The 21,116-nt window shown below is 40.1% G+C and overlaps 1 protein-coding gene across 1 annotated transcript in view; it reads left to right on the forward strand.

Moving 5' to 3' along the window:
* LOC126088335 (dynein axonemal heavy chain 10) overlaps positions 1–21,116 on the forward strand; it is a 1,153,099-nt gene that overhangs the window by 894,005 nt on the left and 237,978 nt on the right. The window contains exons 47-48 of the mRNA XM_049906469.1: positions 2,838–2,992; positions 16,173–16,391. Coding sequence (XP_049762426.1) covers positions 2,838–2,992; positions 16,173–16,391 — 374 coding nt within the window. The remainder of the gene's footprint in view (positions 1–2,837; positions 2,993–16,172; positions 16,392–21,116) is intronic.

Below are 21,116 nucleotides of genomic sequence, written 5' to 3' on the forward strand. Positions count from 1 at the left end.
AGAGTTTGGGCAGAGATGTCAGTCGAGGCGGAAGTAAAGAGGCAGAGATGTTGTTGAAAGACAGGTGAGGTATGAGTGGCGGCAACTTGAAATTAGCAGAGGTTGAGGCCTGGCGGAAAACGGGAAGAGAGGATATACTGAAGGGCAAGTTCCCCTCTCTGGAGTTCTGACAGGTTGGTGTTAGTGGGAAGTATCCAGATAACCCGGACGGTGAAACACTGTGCTAAGATGTGCTGGCCGTGCACCAAGGCATGTTTAGCCACAGGGTGATCCTCATTACCAACAAACACTGTCTGCCTGTGTCCATTCATGTGAATGGACAGTTTGTTGCTGGTGATTCCCACATAGAAAGCTTCACAGTGTTGGCAGGTCAGTTGGTAAATCACGTGGGTGCTTTCACACGTGGCTCTGCCTTTGATCATGTACACCTTCCGGGTTACAGGACTGGAGTAGGTGGTGGTGGGAGGGTGCATGGGACAGGTTTTACACCAGGGGAGGTTACAAGGGTAGGAGCCAGAGGGTAGGGAAGTTGGTTTGGGGATTTCATAGGGATGAACCAAGAGGTTAAAAAGGCTAGGTGGACGGCGGAAAGACACTCTTGGTGGAGTGGGGAGGATTTCATGAAGGATGGATCTCATTTCAGGGCAGGATTTGAGGAAGTCGTACCCCTGCTGGAGAGCCACATTCAGAGTCTGATCCAGTCCCGGAAAGTATCCCGTCACCAGTGGGGCATTTTTGTGGTTCTTCTGTGGGAGGTTCTGGGTTTGAGAGGATGAGGAAACGGCTCTGATTATTTGCTTCTGTACCAGGTCGGGAGGGTAGTTGAGGGATGCGAAAGCTGTTGTCAGGTTGTTGGTGTAATGGTTCAGGGATTCCGGACTGGAGCAGATTCATTTGCCACGAAGACCTAGGCTGTAGGGAAGGGACCGTTTGATGTTGAATCGGTGGCAGCTGTCATAATGGAGGTACTGTTGCTTGTTGGTGGGTTTGATGTGGACGGACGTGTGAAGCTGGCCATTGGACAGGTGGAGGTTAACGTCAAGGAAAGTGGCATGGGATTTGGAGTAGGACCAGGTGAATCTGATGGAACCAATGGAGTTGAGGTTGGAGAGGAAATTCTGGAGTTCTTCTCTCTGTGAGTCCAGATCATGAAGATGTCATCAATAAATCTGCACCAAACTTTGGGTTGGCAGGCCTGGGTAACCAAGAAGGCTTCCTCTAAGCGACCCATAAATAGGTTGGCATACGGGAGGGGGGGGGGGGGGGGCATCCTGGTACCCATGGCTGTTCACTTTAATTGTTGGTATGTCTGGTCTTCAAAAGTGAAGAAGTTGTGGGTCAGGATGAAGCTGGCTAGGGTAATGAGGAAAGAGGTTTTAGGTAGGGTGGCAGGTGATCAGCATGAAAGGAAGTGCTCCATTGCAGCGAGGACCTGGACGTGCAGAATATTTGTGTATAAGGAAGTGGCATCAATGGTTACAAGGATGGTTTCCGGGGGTAACAGCTTGGGTAAGGATTCCAGGCGTTCGAGAAAGTGGTTGGTGTCTTTGATGAAGGATGGGATACTGCATGTAATGGGTTGAAGGTGTTGATCTACGTAGGAAGAGATACGTTCTGTGGGGGCTTGGTAACCAGCTACAATGGGGCAGCCGAGATGATTGGGTTTGTGAATTTTAGGAAGAAGGTAGAAGGTAGGGGTGCAGGGTGTCGGTGGGGTCATGAGGTTGATGGAGTCAGGTGAAAGGTTTTGAAGGGGGCCTAAGGTTCTGAGGATTCCTTGAAGCTCTGCCTGGACATCAGGAATGGGATTACCTTGGCAAACTTTGTATGTAGTGTTGTCCGAAAGCTGACGCAGTCCCTCAGCCACATACTCCCGACGATCAAGTACCACGGTCGTGGAACCTTTGTCCGCCGGAAGAATGATGATGGATCGGTCAGCCTTCAGATCATGGATAGCCTGGGCTTGAGCAGTGGTGGTGTTGGGAGTAGGATTAAGGTTTTCTAAGAAGGATTGAGAGCCAAGGCTGGAAGTGAGAAATTCCTGGAAGGTTTGGAGAGGTTGATTTTGAGGAAGAGGAGGTGGGTCCAGCTGTGACGGAGGATGGAACTGTTCCTGGCAGGGTTCAATTTGGATAGTGTCTTGGGGAGTTGGATCATTAGGAGTAGGATTAGCATCATTTTTCTTCATGGCAAAGTGATATTTCCCTCTACTTCCCTCTTTCCTGATGAAGCAACCTTAGGTTGCGAAAGCTCAAATTTTGTGTGTGTGTTTGTGTGTGTCTATCAACATACCAACACTTTCGTTTGGTAAGTTACATCTTTGTTTTTAGATATATTTTTCCCAGGTGGAATGTTTTTCATGTAAACCATAAATGTTTTATTTACAATTCACTGAAAGTAAATGCAAGCCATAGTCATGTATATTGAAAGCTATTTGTACTTTACTACAAATTCACTATAAGTCACACAATTTAAATCTAAATGAGGTAAGGTATATATATATGTATATATATATATATATTTTTTTTTTTCTCTTTAAAAAAATTGTCATTGACAAGTCATATATCAAAGCAACAGTGTCTTTCTCGTAGTATGCAGATAGGTATTGTGTCAGTGCCACATTTGAAATGAAGTGCATAAGGAAGGGAATATTTTAATTTACCACAGTTTTTCTGTGTTTTTATGGAAGTATGGTTGCATAAATTTTACATAGAATAAGAACAGTTAATTGTCTCCTAATGTAAATAGACGTGATAGTATATTGTGAAATGCTGAATGTAAACTTTTAGATTATTCTAATTTTGTATTTGTCCTGTACTGTAAACCTCCTCATGCAGCTCAAAGTGGACGAACGTTTGTAATGTTGGGAGACAAAGAAGTGGACTATGATCCTAAGTTCAGGCTTTATCTCACAACTAAACTGTCCAATCCTGCATTCAACCCTGCTGTTTATGCCAAAGCTGCTGTCATCAACTACACTGTAACAGTCTCGGTATGTGGTCCATTATTATTTCCTAGAGTACTGTCCATTGTTTGTTGCTTTGTTAAACAATGCATTATGGTATCACTGCTTGAAAATGTTCAAAAACTCAATATTTGACAACCCATAGATGAACTATATAAACTGACAAAAAATATTCCTTGTCATTCTTTCTGTTTTGTGTTGCATGTTGCAACCTGACATACTAATGTGTGAGAATTTTTTTATTGTATTTAATTATTTATAATTTGGTGAAGTATTCTTTCAAGGATTTCCTTCTCATCCTGTCTGGTAACTCTCCCCTGGGCCAGGGTTCTGAATGACTTTTCCAAACTCTATTACTTTCCTTAAATCTCCCCAGTTCTTCTGAAATACAGAGACAAGCAGAAATATGTCTGCTTGTGTCTGTATATGTGCGGATGGATAAGTGTGTGTGTGCGAGTGCATACCTGTCCTTTTCTCCCCCTAAGGTAAGTCTTTCCACTCCCGGGATTGGAATGACTCCTTACCCTCTCCCTTGAAACCCACATCCTTTCGTCTTTGCCTCTACTTCCCTCTTTCCTGATGAAGCAACCTTAGGTTACGAAAGCTCAAATTTTGTGTGTGTGTTTGTGTGTCTATCAACATACCAACACTTTCGTTTGGTACGTTACATCTTTGTTTTTAGATACATTTTTCCCACATGGAATGTTTTTCATGTAAACCATAAATGTTTTATTTACAATTCACTGAATGTAAATGCAAGCCATAGGAATGTATATTGAAGGCTAGTTGGATTTTACTACAAATTCCCTATAAGTCACACAATTTAAATCTAAATGAGGTAAGGTTGGTTTGCAAACTTTATGTTATGGAAAGATGATAATCATACTAATTTTTACAGAATTCTAATTCATTTTACAGAAATGTTACATAAATATTTTTTATTCATATTAGCAAATGTGACACATTCCTTTGCATCCTAGTCATTCACTTGCTTACACACTGTCAGGACAGATAATAAATATATTAGTATCTGTCTTTCATCTAACATTTTGTTTTTATCAAGTGCTATAGAATATTCATATGCTTAATAAATCTACAAGCGATATATCCATTTGTTAAACATCCCTGTAACTTTTAAATCTGTCAGATATTTCACACTGACAATTAAATGAAACTAAATTGCACTCATTTGTGATCAAGAGGAAGTATGTCATGCAGATGCTTAATGAAGAAAATTACGGTTTAGAATTTATACCTATATTGAGTGATGGACTGACATACATACATATAAAATTATGAGAATGATAGGTTGCTACTATAGGAGGCATGGAGTGGAAGACTGGCATAAGGAATAAAAACTGCTAGATATTACACTACTGGCCACGAAGATGACATGCTACAGAAGTGAAATTTAACCAACAGGAAGAAGATGCTGTGATATACAAATGATTAGCTTTTCAGAGCATTCACACAAGGTTGGCACCGGTGGCAACACCTACAACCTGCTAACGTGAGGAAAGTTCCCAACTGATTTCTCGTACACAAACAGCAGTTGACCGGAGTTGTCGTGATGCCTTGTGTAAGGAGGAGAAACGCGTACTATCACATTTCTGACTTTGATAAAGGTCGGATTGTAGCCTATCCCGATTGCGGTTTATCGTATCGCATTGCTGCTCACGTTGGTCGAGATCCAATGACTGTTAGCAGAATATGGAATCGGTGGGTTCAGGAGGGTAATACGGAATGCCGTGTTGGATCCCAACGGCCTCGTATCACTAGCAGTCGAGATGACAGGCATCTTATCCGCATGGCTGTAATGGATCGTGCAGCCACGTCTCGACCCCTGAGTCAACAGATGGGGACGTTTGCAAGACAACAACCATCTGCATCAACAGTTGGATGATGTTTGCAGCAGCATGGACTATCAGCTCCGAGACCATGGCTGCAGTTACCCTTGACACTGCAATGATAACCTGGGTGCACGAATGGCGAAACATCATTTTTTCAGATGAATCCAGGTTTTGTTTACAGCATCATGGTGATCGCATCCGTGTTTGGCGACATCGCGGTGAACGCACATTGGAAGCGTGTATTCATTATCGCCATACTGGCATATCACCCCGCCTGATGGTATGGGGTGCCATTGGTTACATATCTCGGTCACCTCTTGTTCACATTGACGGCACTTTGAACAGTGGACGTTACATTTCAGATGTGTTATGACTCGTGGCTCTACCCTTCATTCGATCCCTGCAAAACCCTACATTTCAGCAGAATAATGCACGACCGCATGTTGCAGGTCCTGTAAGGGCCTTTCTGGACTCAGAAAATGTTCGACTGCTGCCCTGGCCAGCACATTCTCCAGATCTCTCACCAATTGAAAACGCCTGGTCAATGGTGGCCGAGCAACTCGCTCGTCACAATACGCCAGTCACTACTCTTGATGAACTGTGGTATCGTGTTGAAGCTGCATGGGCAGCTGTACCTGTACATGCCATCCAAGCTCTGTTTGACTCAATGCCCAGGCGTATCAAGACCATTATTATGGCCAGACATGGTGATTCTGGGTACTGATTTCTCAGGATCTATGCACCCAAATTGCATGAAAATGTAATCATGTCAGTTCTAGTATAATATATTTGTCCATTGAATAACCGTTTATCACCTGCATTTCTTCTTGGTGTGGCAATTTTAATGGCCAGTAGTGTATAAGCTATTAGACTGTGTTCTTCATCACAATAGTCAAAACAAAAAAACCACACACACACACACACACACACACACACACACACACACACATTCTCACATCCATAACTTACACATACATGGTCACTGTCTTCTTTGGATGCTGAGCAAAGGTAAGCAGCATTCTTTGCTGGGGTTGTTAGTGGGGTTGCAGAAGAAGTGTGGAATGGAAAGAGGGAGGAGTGACAGGAAGGGGTTCGGTATGATATTAGTTCTGGGAACATGCAGGGATGTGGAGGGGACAGGATGGTGGGCTGCTAGGTGCAGCCTCAGCGGCGGGAGGGGGAGGGGGGAAGGAGGAAGGGAAAAGGGGAGAGAAATAGAAAAGGGGAATTGACTATGTAGTGCACCGGTGTGTAGTGCTGGAGGGCAGCGGCAGGTGAAGGTTGAGGTCATGGAGGTTACAGGAAGAAAAGGATTTGTGACAGAGACAATTCCCACTTACATACTCGTAGTTCAGAAAATGTGGTGTTGGTGGGGATAAGACAGTTGGCATAGGCTGTGAAGAAGTCATTACAGTCAAGTACATAACATTGGACAGGTATCTAAGCAACTAGGTGAACTAGGACTGTCTTGGTCGGGGTATGACAGTGGACATTCATGTGGACAGACAGCTTTTTAGTCATCATGCCTATGTAGAATGCCACACAGTGGTTGAAGTTGTTGGTAGATCACATGGCTGCTTTCACAGACAGCCCTGTCTTTGATGGGGTAGACATGCATCTGACAGGACCAGAGAAGGTGATAGTGGGAGGATGTACAGGACAGGTCTTGCACCTAGATCTGTTGCAGTGCTATGAGCCATGGAGCACAGGGGTGGGAACAGATGTGATATAGCAATGGACAAGTATACTGCATAGTTTGGGTGGCTGGTGGAATACCCTTGTGTGAGGGGTAGGGTAAATAGTGAAGACAATATCCCTCATTTCAGGCCACAATGAGAGGTAGTCAAAACCTTGGCAGACAATGTGATTTAGTTGCTCCAGTTGCTGTGTCACAAGGGGGAGGAGGGGGAGGGGGAGATTCCTTTGTTCCTTTGTAGGTAGACAATGGGTATGTGGGGGCGTTAAGTTACTAGGGAAACAAGGCTCAGGAGATCTGCTTCTGAACAAGTTGTGGATGGTAAATTTGGTCTATGAAGACTGCAGTGAGAGCCTTGCCATATTTGGAGAGGGATTTCTCATCACTACAGATGTGACAAATATGATTGGCCAGGCTATGTGGAAGGGATATTTTGGTAAGGAATGGGTGACAGCTGCTGAAGTGAAGGTATTGTTTGTGGTTGGTAGGTTTGATGTGGATGGAGCTACTGGGTAGCCATCCTTAAGGTGGTGGTTGACAGCAAGAAAGGTGACTTGGGGGGCTGAGGAGGACCAGGTAAAGTGAATGGGGGATAAGGTATTGAGATTCTGGGGAATTGGATAGGATGTCCTCATACTGAGTCCTTATCACGAAAGTTCCTATTCCTATTGCCACATCAAGTGACTTCGCAAGAATGGTCTTCTTGCTACACACACCTTCTTGCTGTCAATTCAACACTTGCCTTGTTGCAGAGACAACCCCATTTCCTGACGCAAGGTTGTGACTTGGCTGTACACTCCTGTATGACTGAGAGGACAATTTGTCTGTCATCTGAGATGCTAGTCATGTAGGGCTGTTGAGATCCTGCTTGATATTGAGTGTGTCCCCCTGAACTCAGTAATTCCATATTGACATGATAGTTATGGGATCCCAGCCAGTGTCAGCATCAAGATGGAGGACCAAGGCAAGCATTTATGGAGATGAAACTATAAAAGATAGTCTCAATAGGACATGATTCTGACACAGTTGGAATTCAACATTAGGTGTTCTTCGATGTTTTGGCTGAGTAATTCATTAAGTGATTAACTCATTAATTGCATTAGACTTTGCAAGAATGTGAGGACACTATACAAAACTAAATATATTTCTCTTTTGTAGCAATGAAAAATTTTCCAATTTTTATAGTAGTGTTATCCAGAGGCAAGCACTCAATATATGTTAAGATTAATTGTTCTAATTTTGTGAGAATCTCTTAATTGCTGAGTCAGAGATGACTGCTGCTAAATTATTATGTACCTTTAAGTTAGGCTACATCTTTGAACAATATCTAATAATATGTATTTTCACTAATTTCATGTTAACTGATGTAAACAGTTTAAGCCTCTAAAAATAAAGAAAATACCAAATTCTCTAATATTTTTTTCAAATAAATCTCAATTTATTAATTTTGTAACATATGTAAAGTTGCCTATGACTGTTGACTAATACTGACAGGATTATCATTTGTTGTATTAATAGACCCATTCCATCATCAGTCAGTTCCAATAGAAATAGTATGTTTACATTAGGTTAATTACAGACCCCAATTACAGCATTTTTATATCATTTATTTTCATTATTATAATAAAGTACAACAGGGCTCTTGACAATGTGAGTCCAATCTTCTCACAGTTGCTTGCTGTCTGCTAATTACCATGACCACATGACTGCAAAATTCCACATCATATAAAAGTACAGTGCCATGTTATAATTTCATAAAGTTTGCTTGAAACAGAAAAGAAACAAAACTGGGAGAATGTCCTGAAATAAATCTAATTTAAATTAATTGAAACATCTGTTTATAACCTTTTACTTGGTATCACTCATGTGAGGAAGACATCAATGCTGTTGTCAATATTTGTAACATCACAAAGCAGATAATCTTTGATTATACACATTTCTTCAATTACTTTGTGTTATTGTTCTGAAACAGGATGCTTCACATTTTTTAATATGTGAATCACTTCATGCAAATGCTATGTTTGTTGCATGCCTCTTTCATGGTGTTGTAATTTTAATGGCCAGCTGTGTATTTTTGTTATGTGTGGGATTCATAATATGTTATAAATAGTTTTCAGGGAAAAGATTTAGTGTTGTTTTTCAGGACATCTTGTCACTCAAGTGTCAAACAAACCTGTAATTATACAAATCAGTTGTTGGATGATTAAAAAGAATACAATTTAACAACATACAATGATCAGCTAGAACATTATGACCACTGACCTATATCAGTGTAAACCCGTCCAGGTGATAGCAGTGTCATCCAGCAAGAAATGACTACTAGTCAAACACACACATGGAACATGTAGTATCAGAGTGTGTGCTATCTGTTTCTAAAATGGGGAATGCATGCAATCTATCTGAGTTTGACTGAAGGCAGATTGTAATGGCCCAGAGACTTGGCACAGCATTTCAGAAACTGCACGACTTGTTGGGTATTTGAGGAGTGCTGTGGTGAGTGCCTGTAAAAAGTGGTGAAACCATGTCCAGAAGCCATGGTGTTAGGTGGCCACCCCTCATTACAGATGCTGGATGTCATAGGCTGCGCAGACTGGTAAAAGAGGACAGGCAACAGACTACAGCAGAACTAACATTAGACTTTAATGCAAGGTAGAGCACAAGTATGTCTGAACACAAAGTGCAATGAACACCCCTAATGATGGGCCCCTGCAACCAACAACCCATTCATATGCCAATGTTAACACTATGACATCTGCAACAGTTCATTTGCATAATTACAGTTTTATATGAGGGCACATGAGAATCAGTACTGGATGGTGGCACAGTGGAAGAACATTGCATGGTCTGATGAATCCCAATATCTTATTCATCATGCCAATGGAAAGATACAAATCTGCCATCTTCCAGGGGAACAGCTCCTGTACATCTGCACTGCAGGATAGAGACGAGCTGGCAGCAGGTCCATTATGCTCTGCGGAAAATTCATGTGGGTGTCCATGGGTCCAGTGAACCAAGGAGTACTATACACTCGTGCAGATCATGTACACCTTTTCATGTGCTGGCTCAGATCTGAACATGACTGAACACATCTGGGACGTGATTCAATGTCACAACAGAGCTCATTGCCCCCTCATTGGAATTTAAGGGAATTAGGTGACTTTTGTTGGGTTGGGTTGTTTGTGGGAGGAGACCAAAAATAGCAAGGTCATCAGTCTCATTGGGTTAGGGAAGGAAGTAGCCCGTGATCCTTCAAAGGAACCATCCCGGCATTTTCCTGAAGCGAGTGACTTTTGTGCACAGGTGTGGTGTCACCTCCCTCCAGCAACCTATCAAGACCTTATTGCATCTATTCCACGAAGCGTGGTCATAATGTTCTGGCTGATCAGTGCACATACCATTGAGATGAGGTTTCTCTGAAGGATTTCTTTCATTTGGGAATGAGCCACAGTTGATAGAAGGACCAAACTATAATTTTATGCCCATGCATAATAGCAAGTGGAGCTCAAACAATCTCACATCCAGCTTCAATTTCTATCTCAGTGGATTTGAGTTTCTTGTCTACTGCAATGAGTAGAGTGTATAAATGGTTCAGAAGCAATAGGGGAAATTTGTATTTAGGGCCAATAGCATGATGGGCTGGTTGTAGCAACTGTGAAATGGTATCAGTCTGTCAACAAACTATAGTTGTATATGGGACTTGTAGACAAGGATTTGCAGGCTTCTTTATGTTGGGAATTTATGTGAAGACCTCTGAGAAATTGTGGTGTGAAAGTTTTGAAGAAGGTGAGAAAGCGACTCTTGAGTGTTTTTTACGTGAGTATTGTAGTAGTAAGGTGCAGAGAAGCTCTAAAGGAGCTGTATGCTGTGATAGCAAGGATTATAAAATCCCAGAGCCTCAATGTAGGGGAAAGCACAAAAGATGACTACATCCAGTGGTCATGGGGTCTAGTCCATAAGGAACACAAAGAGATGATGGTACTAGGTGAAGACACTTAAATGGTGTGATACTGTCATTTCCTTAATACACTGAAGAGCCAAAGAAGCTTGTACAAATGCCTAATATCAAGCAGGGCCCCCATGAGCATGCTGAAGTGTGCAAAACAATGTGGCAGGGACTCACATAATGTCAGATGCAGTGCTGAAGGGAACTGACACATGAATCCTGCAGGGCTGCCCATAAATCCATAAGAGTACGAGGGGGGTGGAGATCTCTTCTGAACAGGACACTGCAAGGCATCTCCAATAGGCTCAATAATGTTCATCTCTGGTCAGTTTGGTGGCTAGCGGTAGAATTTAAACTCAAAAGGGTGTTCCTGGAGCCACTCTGTAACAATTCTGGATGTGTGGGGAGTCGCATTGTCCTGCTGGAATTGCTCATCAGAATACACAATGGACATGAATGGATGCAGGTGGGCAGACAGGATGCTTACGTGTGTGTCACCTGTCAGAGTCATATCTGGACGTATCATGGGTTCCATATCACTCCAACTGCACATGCCTCACACCATTACAGAACCTCCACTAGCTTGAACAGTCCCTGTTGGCATGTATGGTCCATAGATTCATGAAGTTGTCTCCATACCCATACATGTCCATCTGCTTGATTTAAATTGAAATGAGACTCATCTGACCAGGCAACATGTTTCCAGTCATCAACAGTCCAATGTCGGTGTTGACGGAATCAGTCAAGGCATAAAACTTTGTGTCGTGCAGTCATTGAGGGTACATGGTTGGGCCCTTGGCTTTAAAAGCCCTTATCGAATATATTTTGTTGAATGGTTCACATGCTAACACTTGTTGATGGCACTGCATTGAAATTTGCAGCAGTTTGCAGAAGGATTGCACTTTTGTCATGTTGAATTATTTTCTTCAGTTATCGTTAGTCCCATTCTTGCAGGATCTATTGCTTGCCACAGCAATGTCAATGATTTGATGTTTCACCAGATTCCTGATATTTACGTTGAAATGGTCGTACGGGAAAATCCCCACTTCATCATTCCCTGGGAGATGCTGTCTGCCATCGCTCGTGCGCTGATTATAACAATACATTCAAACTCACTTAAATCTTGACAACCTGCTATTGTAACAGCTGTAACTGACCTAACAACTGCACCAGACACTTGTTGTCGTATATAGGGATTGCTGACTGCAGTGCTGTATTCTGTCTGTTTACATCTCTCTGTACTTGAGTATGCATGCCTATACCAATTTCTGTGGTGCTTTAGTGTATAATGGTGTGAGTGAATGATGGCTGACTACCCAAAAATTAATACTGATTTCTGGCTCCACAAGCATGAGCTGCAAAAAGTTTCACTTGAGACTCTTGCTTCTCAGTGCAACCTACCTGTGATCCCTGTGTAAGATGGTATGTACTTGCATGAGCCATAACTGAATTAGGTGAAAGTGATTATGTGTTCAGTTAGCACAATATATCTACTGAGAAGATTCCCATTAAAAGTTCTTACGTTTGGTCCAAATATGTAACCTATCTTATCTGCTTTGAAGATTTGATCTCGCTGCTGTTGCTGTAGCAAACAATAATAAACAGAAGTCCTGGTGTTACAAGTGCTGACCAAGTGGGTACATAGTTTTGAGTTCCTATCTTTTTTATTTCAAGGTACAACTGTTCACAGTGTGTGCCTTTTAGAATCAATTACATGTTTACTAAACTGATCAGCACAAGTACCATGTCAAATACTGGGCATACTACATGGTTCCACATGGACCTTATATACATTTTGCTATGTTGATGTAATTGTTAAAAACAGAAAATTAATTAATTACAATGAATTTAGAAATATAACAGTACTTAAATAACATTAAATAAATCATAAAATAAAATCACATTGCATAATATCTTAATTTTGTTACAGAGCAGTTTCTTTCATAATGACAGTAGTAAGATACATAAATGGTAACAATACATATTACATTTTAGTGGATTATTCATAAAATATAGAATATAAATTCTTCTTAGCATGTTTCCTAGCTTTAATAAAAAGGTAATTCATTTCAGTAAAACAGTCTTTTTGAAATTGAGGTAGACAGGATAATGCTTTTTATTTACACAGTGACAGTCCTAGTTTAATTGGATTTTGTTCTTTGTTTTTTTTAATCAGTTTTAAACTATATATAATCAATAATAATTACAACTGAAATTTACCGATTTTAAATTCTTTCAAATAAATTCTGCTTTAAATTGTTATCAACAATGATGGTGGCAGAATTTAAACAATATTAAGAGAATAGAATGGTTTTAAACATTCCTACCAATTACAAAGTCTACTACTTCATGATCACAATTCCAAAAGTATAGTATTACTGATATTGCCCATATTAGGCAATGGTTAGGACTGTTGATGACATGCTATTAGTTTTTCATTTAATTAATGTGAGTGAGAAAGTGCTGGTAACAAACTTTTTAAAGAAGCAGCAAGGTCCCGTCCCTCCAAAGCAGTTTGTGCTGCTGAAGGCTGCTGGCAAAACTCTTGAAGCCTTTTCAAATAACAGCAGATAGGTGCAGTTTTACATTCTTTTAATTTTTTTTATAATTTATGAGTGATAAAAACAATATTAATTTTACACAACCACAATATCACTGGCATAAACACTTCTCTGACACTTCATTGTTTGAACAAAAAATGGTAGCATGCTCCTAACTTAACACAAAATTGCTAAACACATAGGTACACAAATATCAGTCATATCATTCTTTAAGGAAAGTAGATACTTAAGTATGATTACTGGTACTGTTTTGTGTATTCAGATTTACAGGTTACAATGTGATACATTTTTAAGCAACAAGTAATAAGTTTTACAAAACGATATTTTGAGAAGGAAACTTGCTACTCACAATATAGCAGAGATGCTAAGTCTCAGATAGGCACAACAAAAAGACTCATACAATTAAAGCTTTTGGCCATTGGCCTTTGTCAACAATAGACACACACATGCCCACACACAAACACTCACACGAATGCAACTCACACACATGACTGCAGTCTCAGCCAACTGAACTGCAACTCCATATCTCTGCTAAGTGGTGAGTAGCAACTTTCCTTCTCATAATATTGTTACATTTCATCCTTGATTTTCCATAGTTTGGTTTTACGAAATGAATATTACATATGTAGTTCTCAACACATGCCACTCTAGTTCAAGTGCTGAGGCAAACAAAAAAGATGAAATCATGTGTATATGGATCAAGAATGATTAAACAGGGGTGTTTCTTGCTGCTGTAAAGCATTTGCAAAATCTTTTTGTTATTTTTGCTTTATAGTAGCTTTCAAGGCGTACCCTATCATCCAGAATAATATGTAGAATGGTGAACAAGTGTTCTTTTCCTTTTTGTTCTTGTAATTATTATAAGAACACTAGCAATTCATGAGAGCCTCACCCACACACATGTGTCACATAAATGCATGCATCTCCTCATCCCTTCTCTCTGCCCAGCTCCATCTCCCCCTTACCTCTGTCCATTTCCTCCTACCCTTCTCTTTCTGTCAACTCCTCCTCCCCATTCTCTGTCCACCATCCCATTCTGAGCCCCACCTCATGGGATGGAAAACTAAGACTGACTGTTCAGGATGCCCAACAATCAGTCTTTCTCTCTCATCCTGTTCAGTAAATCTCCCCTGACCAGGGGTTCTGTGTGACTTTCCCATACTGTCCCCATTTCCTAAACTCCACCAGTTCTTTCATCCCTCTTCCTTCACCTTCATCCTTTCTGGCAGAAGAGCAAGCAACTGGCTCCAATATCTTGAACAGTTCCTTATCTTTTATATATGTTTTCTCCTGCTGCTGATGGATAAGTACATTTTTATCTTTCCAATTATATTATATTTTAAAAAACTAATTAATTTTGTTGATATATTTTCTTTTCTAAATTAATATAAGTACCAAGTTTGGTGGAAATTGATTCAGGTGTTAGGAGGAGATGTGGAAAACAGTGCCCCCCCCCCCCCCCACTTTTTTGAACGGTTATTGATGTCAATAAAGTGACAAAAATAACAAGGTGGCAAAAGTTGAATCCACAATACAAGTTTTTCATGGCAAAATGTAGATCCCACCTGCTAGCCTTCCCACAGTGATATTCTGTCAGCCCGCAGTATCCTTGTTCATCCATACTCCATCTCTGCCCCCATTCTCTTGCATCATGCCTCAGATGCCTGCAATAGATCTTGATGAAAGACCTGTCTCATAGGTCCTCCCACCACCTCACAGGTGAGAATTCTACCTGCAGTGTAGCCTACATTCCCATAACTCTCCTACCCTCAACCTTCAGTAGTGCCTCTCCTCCAGTTACCTAACCTTTACCCTGCCCACCACCACCCCCTATATCTCAACACAGCCATTTGTGACCAAACACCCACTAGTCCTTTTCTCCTTCACTTCTTTTCCACTCCTCCCTCCCAAACCTCACATACTTAGCAGCCCAGCACTGTCTTCACCACATCCCTGCATGCTTCCTCAAGAAGTGGCACTGCACCTTCCCCCACCCCACCCTGCTATTCCACCCCCCCCCCCCCCCCACTCCCCCCGCGTCACATGGCTCCACCCAGTGTGAGAGTTGTGCTTCTGTGAATGTGTGTGTGTTTTCTACTTCAGGAGAAAGCCTTTTCACCAAAAGCTAAAATGTACAGCAGTCTGTTTGTTATGCTGTCTGCAACTCAACATCTCCTGTATATGATGAGTAGCAGTCCATCCTTTCCATAATACTGAAGATCTGTACATTCCCCTAATTATTGGAGCCAGCGTGTTACTGACAGCAAACAAGAACTGTAGCTTACTGTTTATTTGTGCAATTCACCAAGTGTGAGTTTCTGATTCCCAGAAAGTCTTCCATATTAAAATTTACAGACAGATAATCAAGGTTTATAAAAATTTGATAACTGACACTTCAGTTCAAAAACAGTGCATCATATTTCATGGCAGGTGAACAAATATTAATTAATTTAAAAATTTCCACAAATTTTGGTATGCTTTACAACTAGACTATCAGGACCTGCTGAACACAATGATCACCTCCTTAACTTCAAGCTGTCACTGGATAAGTGTAGCTGTAGCTGAATAGATAGTATTTTCCTGTTAACAGTCTTGTATGCATAGTGCATAAAGCCTCTGCTGCTCTAACAATTTTCACAGTTCTGGCTTCATCAGCCTGGTCCTCCTGGTGTTAAACTTCTAAACGTAAATGGACTGCATGCAGTTGAGGCTACTTAATATGAATGACATATTTAAGTGAGGGCTGTGAGGATTCAAAGTATGTGTGTCCATGTACCTTAACAAAGTCCTTGTACATGATTTTGTTGTCCATCACTTCCTTCTTTGAATGTGCATCTGTTAACAAGTCACACAGATCTTTCACATCTGTTGTTTGATTCTAACATCAAAGCAACATGCATTTTAAATCCTCAGATAAGATAAAAGTTATTTCATTACCTTAAGGTGAGCTAACCTTTCAAGTGATACATGGAGCACGGTTACATCTTGCGGCCTTTACCATCAACAGTGGAGTTTTCTTATGTTCCCTGAGCCAAAAATAATTTACAAAGCATAGGACATACCTTTACCTTCAATGCGAGTAGTTTGTCTGTTCCATTGACAGAAAACAAATTAAAATCTTGTTCTTGAGTATTTGTTTGAATTAATATTTTTATAGGGTTTGGAAGACCAGTTATTGAGTGTCGTGGTACGTTGTGAGCGAGCTGATTTGGAAGAGCAACGAGAAATCCTCATACAAGAAACTAGCGAAAATAAAAATCTGCTGAAGACACTCGAGGATTCTCTCCTCAGGGAGCTGACAACTTCTACTGGCAACATGTTGGACAACACAGAATTGGTACAAACCCTGGAGGACACCAAAACCAAGGCTGCTGAGGTTGGTCTCTATATATTCTGGTATGCCTTATGTAATGGTGTTTGATTGGCATGTAATTAATGGACACTAATAGTTTGAACCAGAGTAAAATTGAATCCTTTTGTGATTATCTCACCTAAAGACTATTGTAACTAGTAACTAAGCTTGCATTATTCCTGTAAAAGGTTTGCTCTTTTAGATCAGACATCTCTTTCAAGGGTGTACCTCTGGGGAGGAGGAGGGAGAGGGGTGTAGTAGTTTGGATTCTTAACCACATATGTAATAGCTCTCTGAAGCAGGGTATTTTCCCAGATAGACTGAAGCATGCCATTGTTAAACCACTGCATAAAAAAGGGGATACCTCTGATGTCAACAACTACTGCCCAATCTCTCTTCTGACTGCCTTATCCAAAATTCTTGAAAAAGTAATGTATTGTAGAGTATCTTCACACCTTTGTAAAAATAAAGTTTTAACAAAATGTCAGTTTGGTTTCCAGAAGGGTTTTTCAACGGAAAATGCTATATATACTTTCACTAATGAAATATTAAATGCTCTGAGCAACCAGAAGTCACCCATTGGGATTTTTTGTGATCTATGAAAGGCTTTTGATTGTGTAAATAATGGAATGCTTCTAGATAAGCTCCAGTACTGTGGTATGAATGGGACAGTGCTCAAATGGTTTAAATCATACCTAACTGGAAAAGTGCAGAAAATTGAAATAAACAGTTCACATAATATGCAAAAAACTGGTGATTTCTCAAACTGGGGAACAATCATGAATGGGGTACTGCAAGGTTCGGTCTTGGGCCCTCTGCTGTTCTTAATATATATTAATGACTTGTCATTCTACATTCATGAAGATGCAAAGCTGGTACTTTTTGCCGATGATACAAGTATAGCTATCACACCCGACAGACAAGAATTAACTGGTGAAATTGTAAACAACGTTTTTCAGAAAATCATTAAGTGGTTCTCTGCAAATGGGCTCTCATTAAACTTTGACAAAACACAGTATATACAGTTACACACAGTAAATGGAATGACCCCATTAATAAATATAGACTTCGATCAGAAATCGGTAGCTAAGGTAGAATATGCAAAATGTCTAGGTGTATGCATTGATGAGGAGTTGAACTGGAAAAAACACACTGAGGATCTGCTGAAAGGTTTGAGTTCAGCTACTTATGCTATTAGGGTCATTGCAAATTTTGGCGATATACATCTGAGTAAATTAGCTTACCATGCCTATTTTCATTCTCTGCTTTCGTATGGCATCATATTCTGAGGTAACTCATCATTGAGTAAAAGAGTGTTAAAGAGCTAGAAATCTTCACTGTAGCCTCACAATATATATATTCACTTATGAAATTTGTTATTAACAATCCGAACGAATATAAATGTAATAGCAGTGTACATGGCTACAACGCTAGGAGAAGGGATGATCTTCACTACTCAAGGTTAAATCTAACTTTGGCTCAGAAGGGGGTAAATTATGCTGCCACAAAAGTCTTTGGTCACTTACCTAATAGCATCAAAAGTCTGACAGATAGCCATAAAGCATTTAAAAGGAAATTAAAAGCATTTCTTAATGGCAACTCCTTCTACTCATTAGATGAATTTTTGGATATAGTAAGTGGGTAATTTCCCAACCCCCACAAAAAAAAATTAAAAATATTGAGTGTCATGTAATATTTTGTCTAATGTAATATCTTGTATAGACACCTTTTATTAACCTGACATGTTCCACATCATTACGAAGTGTCTTATTCATGATCTATGGAACAAGTACTAATCTAATCTAATCTAATCTCTGCAATCTGAACACACATCCTGGCTCACCAATCAGACATATGTATCAACTGAGTATCTAACCTGGACTTTCCATTATTCAATTGAGTATCAGTTTGATGAAAACAACAGTTTCCTAGCTGTACAGAACACAAACAAGAAATAATTATCAAACTGAAATTATTTAAGGATTCTGTATTTTTAATATAATTTTCAGAATATTTAAGAAATTTTATCCAAATACTTAGATCATTAAATTTTATTTTTCAGTATTTCTGTATGTTGTATGAAGACTAAAGAATCTTTTTTCGCTTCATCTACATATCTATGACTACTACATATAAGTGCCTGGTAGACAGTTTGTTGAACCACTTTCACACCATTTCTCTATAGTTCCACTCTCCGACACCATGTGGGGAAAACAAACACATCTTCCCATGCAAGCTCCTATTTCTGTTATTTTATAATGATGATCATTTCTCCCTATGTAGGTAGTTATTAACAAAATATATTCATATTCAGAGGAGAGAGCTGGATATTAAATTTTTGCAAAAAGTTCTTGCTGCAATGAAATACACCCTTCTTTAATATTTGTCACTCCAACCTGCTTATCATATCCATGACAGTCTTTCTCTTATTTTATGTTAATACAAAACAAGCTGCTCTTCTCTGAACTTTTTTTGAATGTCCTCCATTAATCATGTCTGATAAGGACCCTACACCATGCACCAGTACTCCAGAAAAGGATGGACAAGCATAGCATAGGCAATGTCTTTAGTGGATTTGTTGCACCTTCTAAGTGTTCTGTGAATAAAACACAGTCTTTGGTTTGCCTTTCCCACAAAGCAATGGTTACAGTTTAAGCTGTTTGTAACTGTTATCCATAGGTATTTAGTTGGATTGATGGCCTTTAGATTTATCTGATTTACCATGTTATCAAAATTTAATGGATTCCTTTTACTACTCATGTGGGTGACCTGACTTTTCATTATTTAGGGTCAATTGCCACTTTTGTATCATACAGGTATTTTGTCAAAATCATTTTCCAATTAATTTTGATCTGACAACTTTACTAGACAGTAAATATCACCATCATTCTGCAAACAATCTATGATGGCTGCTCGAATTGTTTTCTAAATCATTTATACAGGGTTATTACAAATGATTGAAGCGATTTCACAGCTCTACAATAACTTTATTATTTGAGATATTTTCACAATGCTTTGCACATGCATACAAAAACTCAAAAAGTTTTTTTAGGCATTCACAAATGTTCGTTATGTGTGCCCTTAGTGATTCGGCAGACATCAAGCCGATAATCAAGTTCCTCCCACACTCGGCGCAGCATGTCCCCATCAATGAGTTCGAAAGCATCATTGATGCAAGCTCGCAGTTCTGGCACGTTTCTTGGGTAGAGGAGGTTTAAACACTAAATCTTTCACATAACCATGGGGTTAAGTCGGGAGAGCGTGGAGGCCATGACATGAATTGCTGATCATGATCTCCACCACGACCGATCCATCGGTTTTCCAATCTCCTGTGTAAGAAATGCCGAACGTCATGATGGAAGTGCGGTGGAGCACCATCCTGTTGAAAGATGAAGTTGGCACTGTCGGTCTCCAGTTGTGGCATGAGCCAATTTTCCAGCATGTCCAGATACACGTGTTCAACCGTTTCTTCGCTCACTGCACGCCGACCCATTGATTTCCCCTTACAGAGGCATCCAGAAGCTTTAAACTGCGCATACAATTGCCGAATGGAGTTAGCAGTTGGTGGATCTTTGTTGAACTTCGTCCTGAAGTGTCGTTGCACTGTTATGACTGACTGATGTGAGTGCATTTCAAGCACGACATACGCTTTCTCGGCTCCTGTCGCCATTTTGTCTCACTGCGCTCTCAAGCGCTCTGGTGGCAGAAACCTGAACAAAACTTTATGAGTTTTTCTATGAATCTGTAGTGTGTCGTGACCATATGTCAATGAATGGAGCTACAGTGAATTTATGAAATCGCTTCAATCATTTGTAATAGCCCTGTATAGATCGTGTACAGCAGAAGGCCTATAACACTTCCTCAGGGAATGCCAGATATCACTTCTGTTTCCACTAGTTATTAAGAACTGTGACATTTCTGATGAGAAATCGTTAATCCAGTTGCACAACTGAAACCATACTCCGCAATATTGTTGTCACATTACTAACTTACCCTTTTAAATTGAATTCTGTTGTGAACTTAATGTGTACTTAAGCAGGTGGAAAGATACTGCAGACTTAGGTGCAGATTAAACATTGCAAGGTTTTCCAAAGGTCCCTTTACAAGCTCTTTGGACATGTATAAGTGATTGTAAGATAATAATGGAGATAACATCCACTATCTGTTGAATTCCATAAACTACACGTGACTTATGAGTGATGTTAAATACTGAGCTCATCTAGAAAAAATTGGGTTCAGATTGCCAAGCTCAATGTTCCTTCAGCGAGCATACACCAGTCAGGAAATTAGCTACAGTGACTTCAGAGGCTTGCAACGGTATGCCAGTAACTCCAGTAAGCAAAGATCTTACTTAAACATTTGTTCCCTCATTTTTACTAGAAACAAAAAAGTCACAATAAAGAACAAATCAAAGGGCAGTAGAGCAGAGATTGAAGTGTTAGAACAGAGATTGAAGTGTTAGAACAGAGATTGAAGTGTTAGAACAGAGACTGAAGTGTTAGAACAGAGACTGAAGTGTTAGAACAGAGATTGAAGTGTTAGAGCAGAGATTGAAGTGTTAGAACAGAGATTGAAGTGTTAGAACAGAGATTGAAGTCTTAGAACAGAGATTGAAGTGTTAGAGTCATATCTGATGTGAAGACTAGGTAATGTAAGCCATCTGTTTAAGGTAGCCACAGAGTCTCTCAACGGCCTTGACTCCTCTCCAAGGCACAAGAAGAGAGAAAAGTGAAATCTCACCAACAGTAA

This window comes from Schistocerca cancellata, chromosome 6, assembly GCF_023864275.1.
Source record: "Schistocerca cancellata isolate TAMUIC-IGC-003103 chromosome 6, iqSchCanc2.1, whole genome shotgun sequence".
NCBI lineage: Eukaryota > Metazoa > Arthropoda > Insecta > Orthoptera > Acrididae > Schistocerca > Schistocerca cancellata.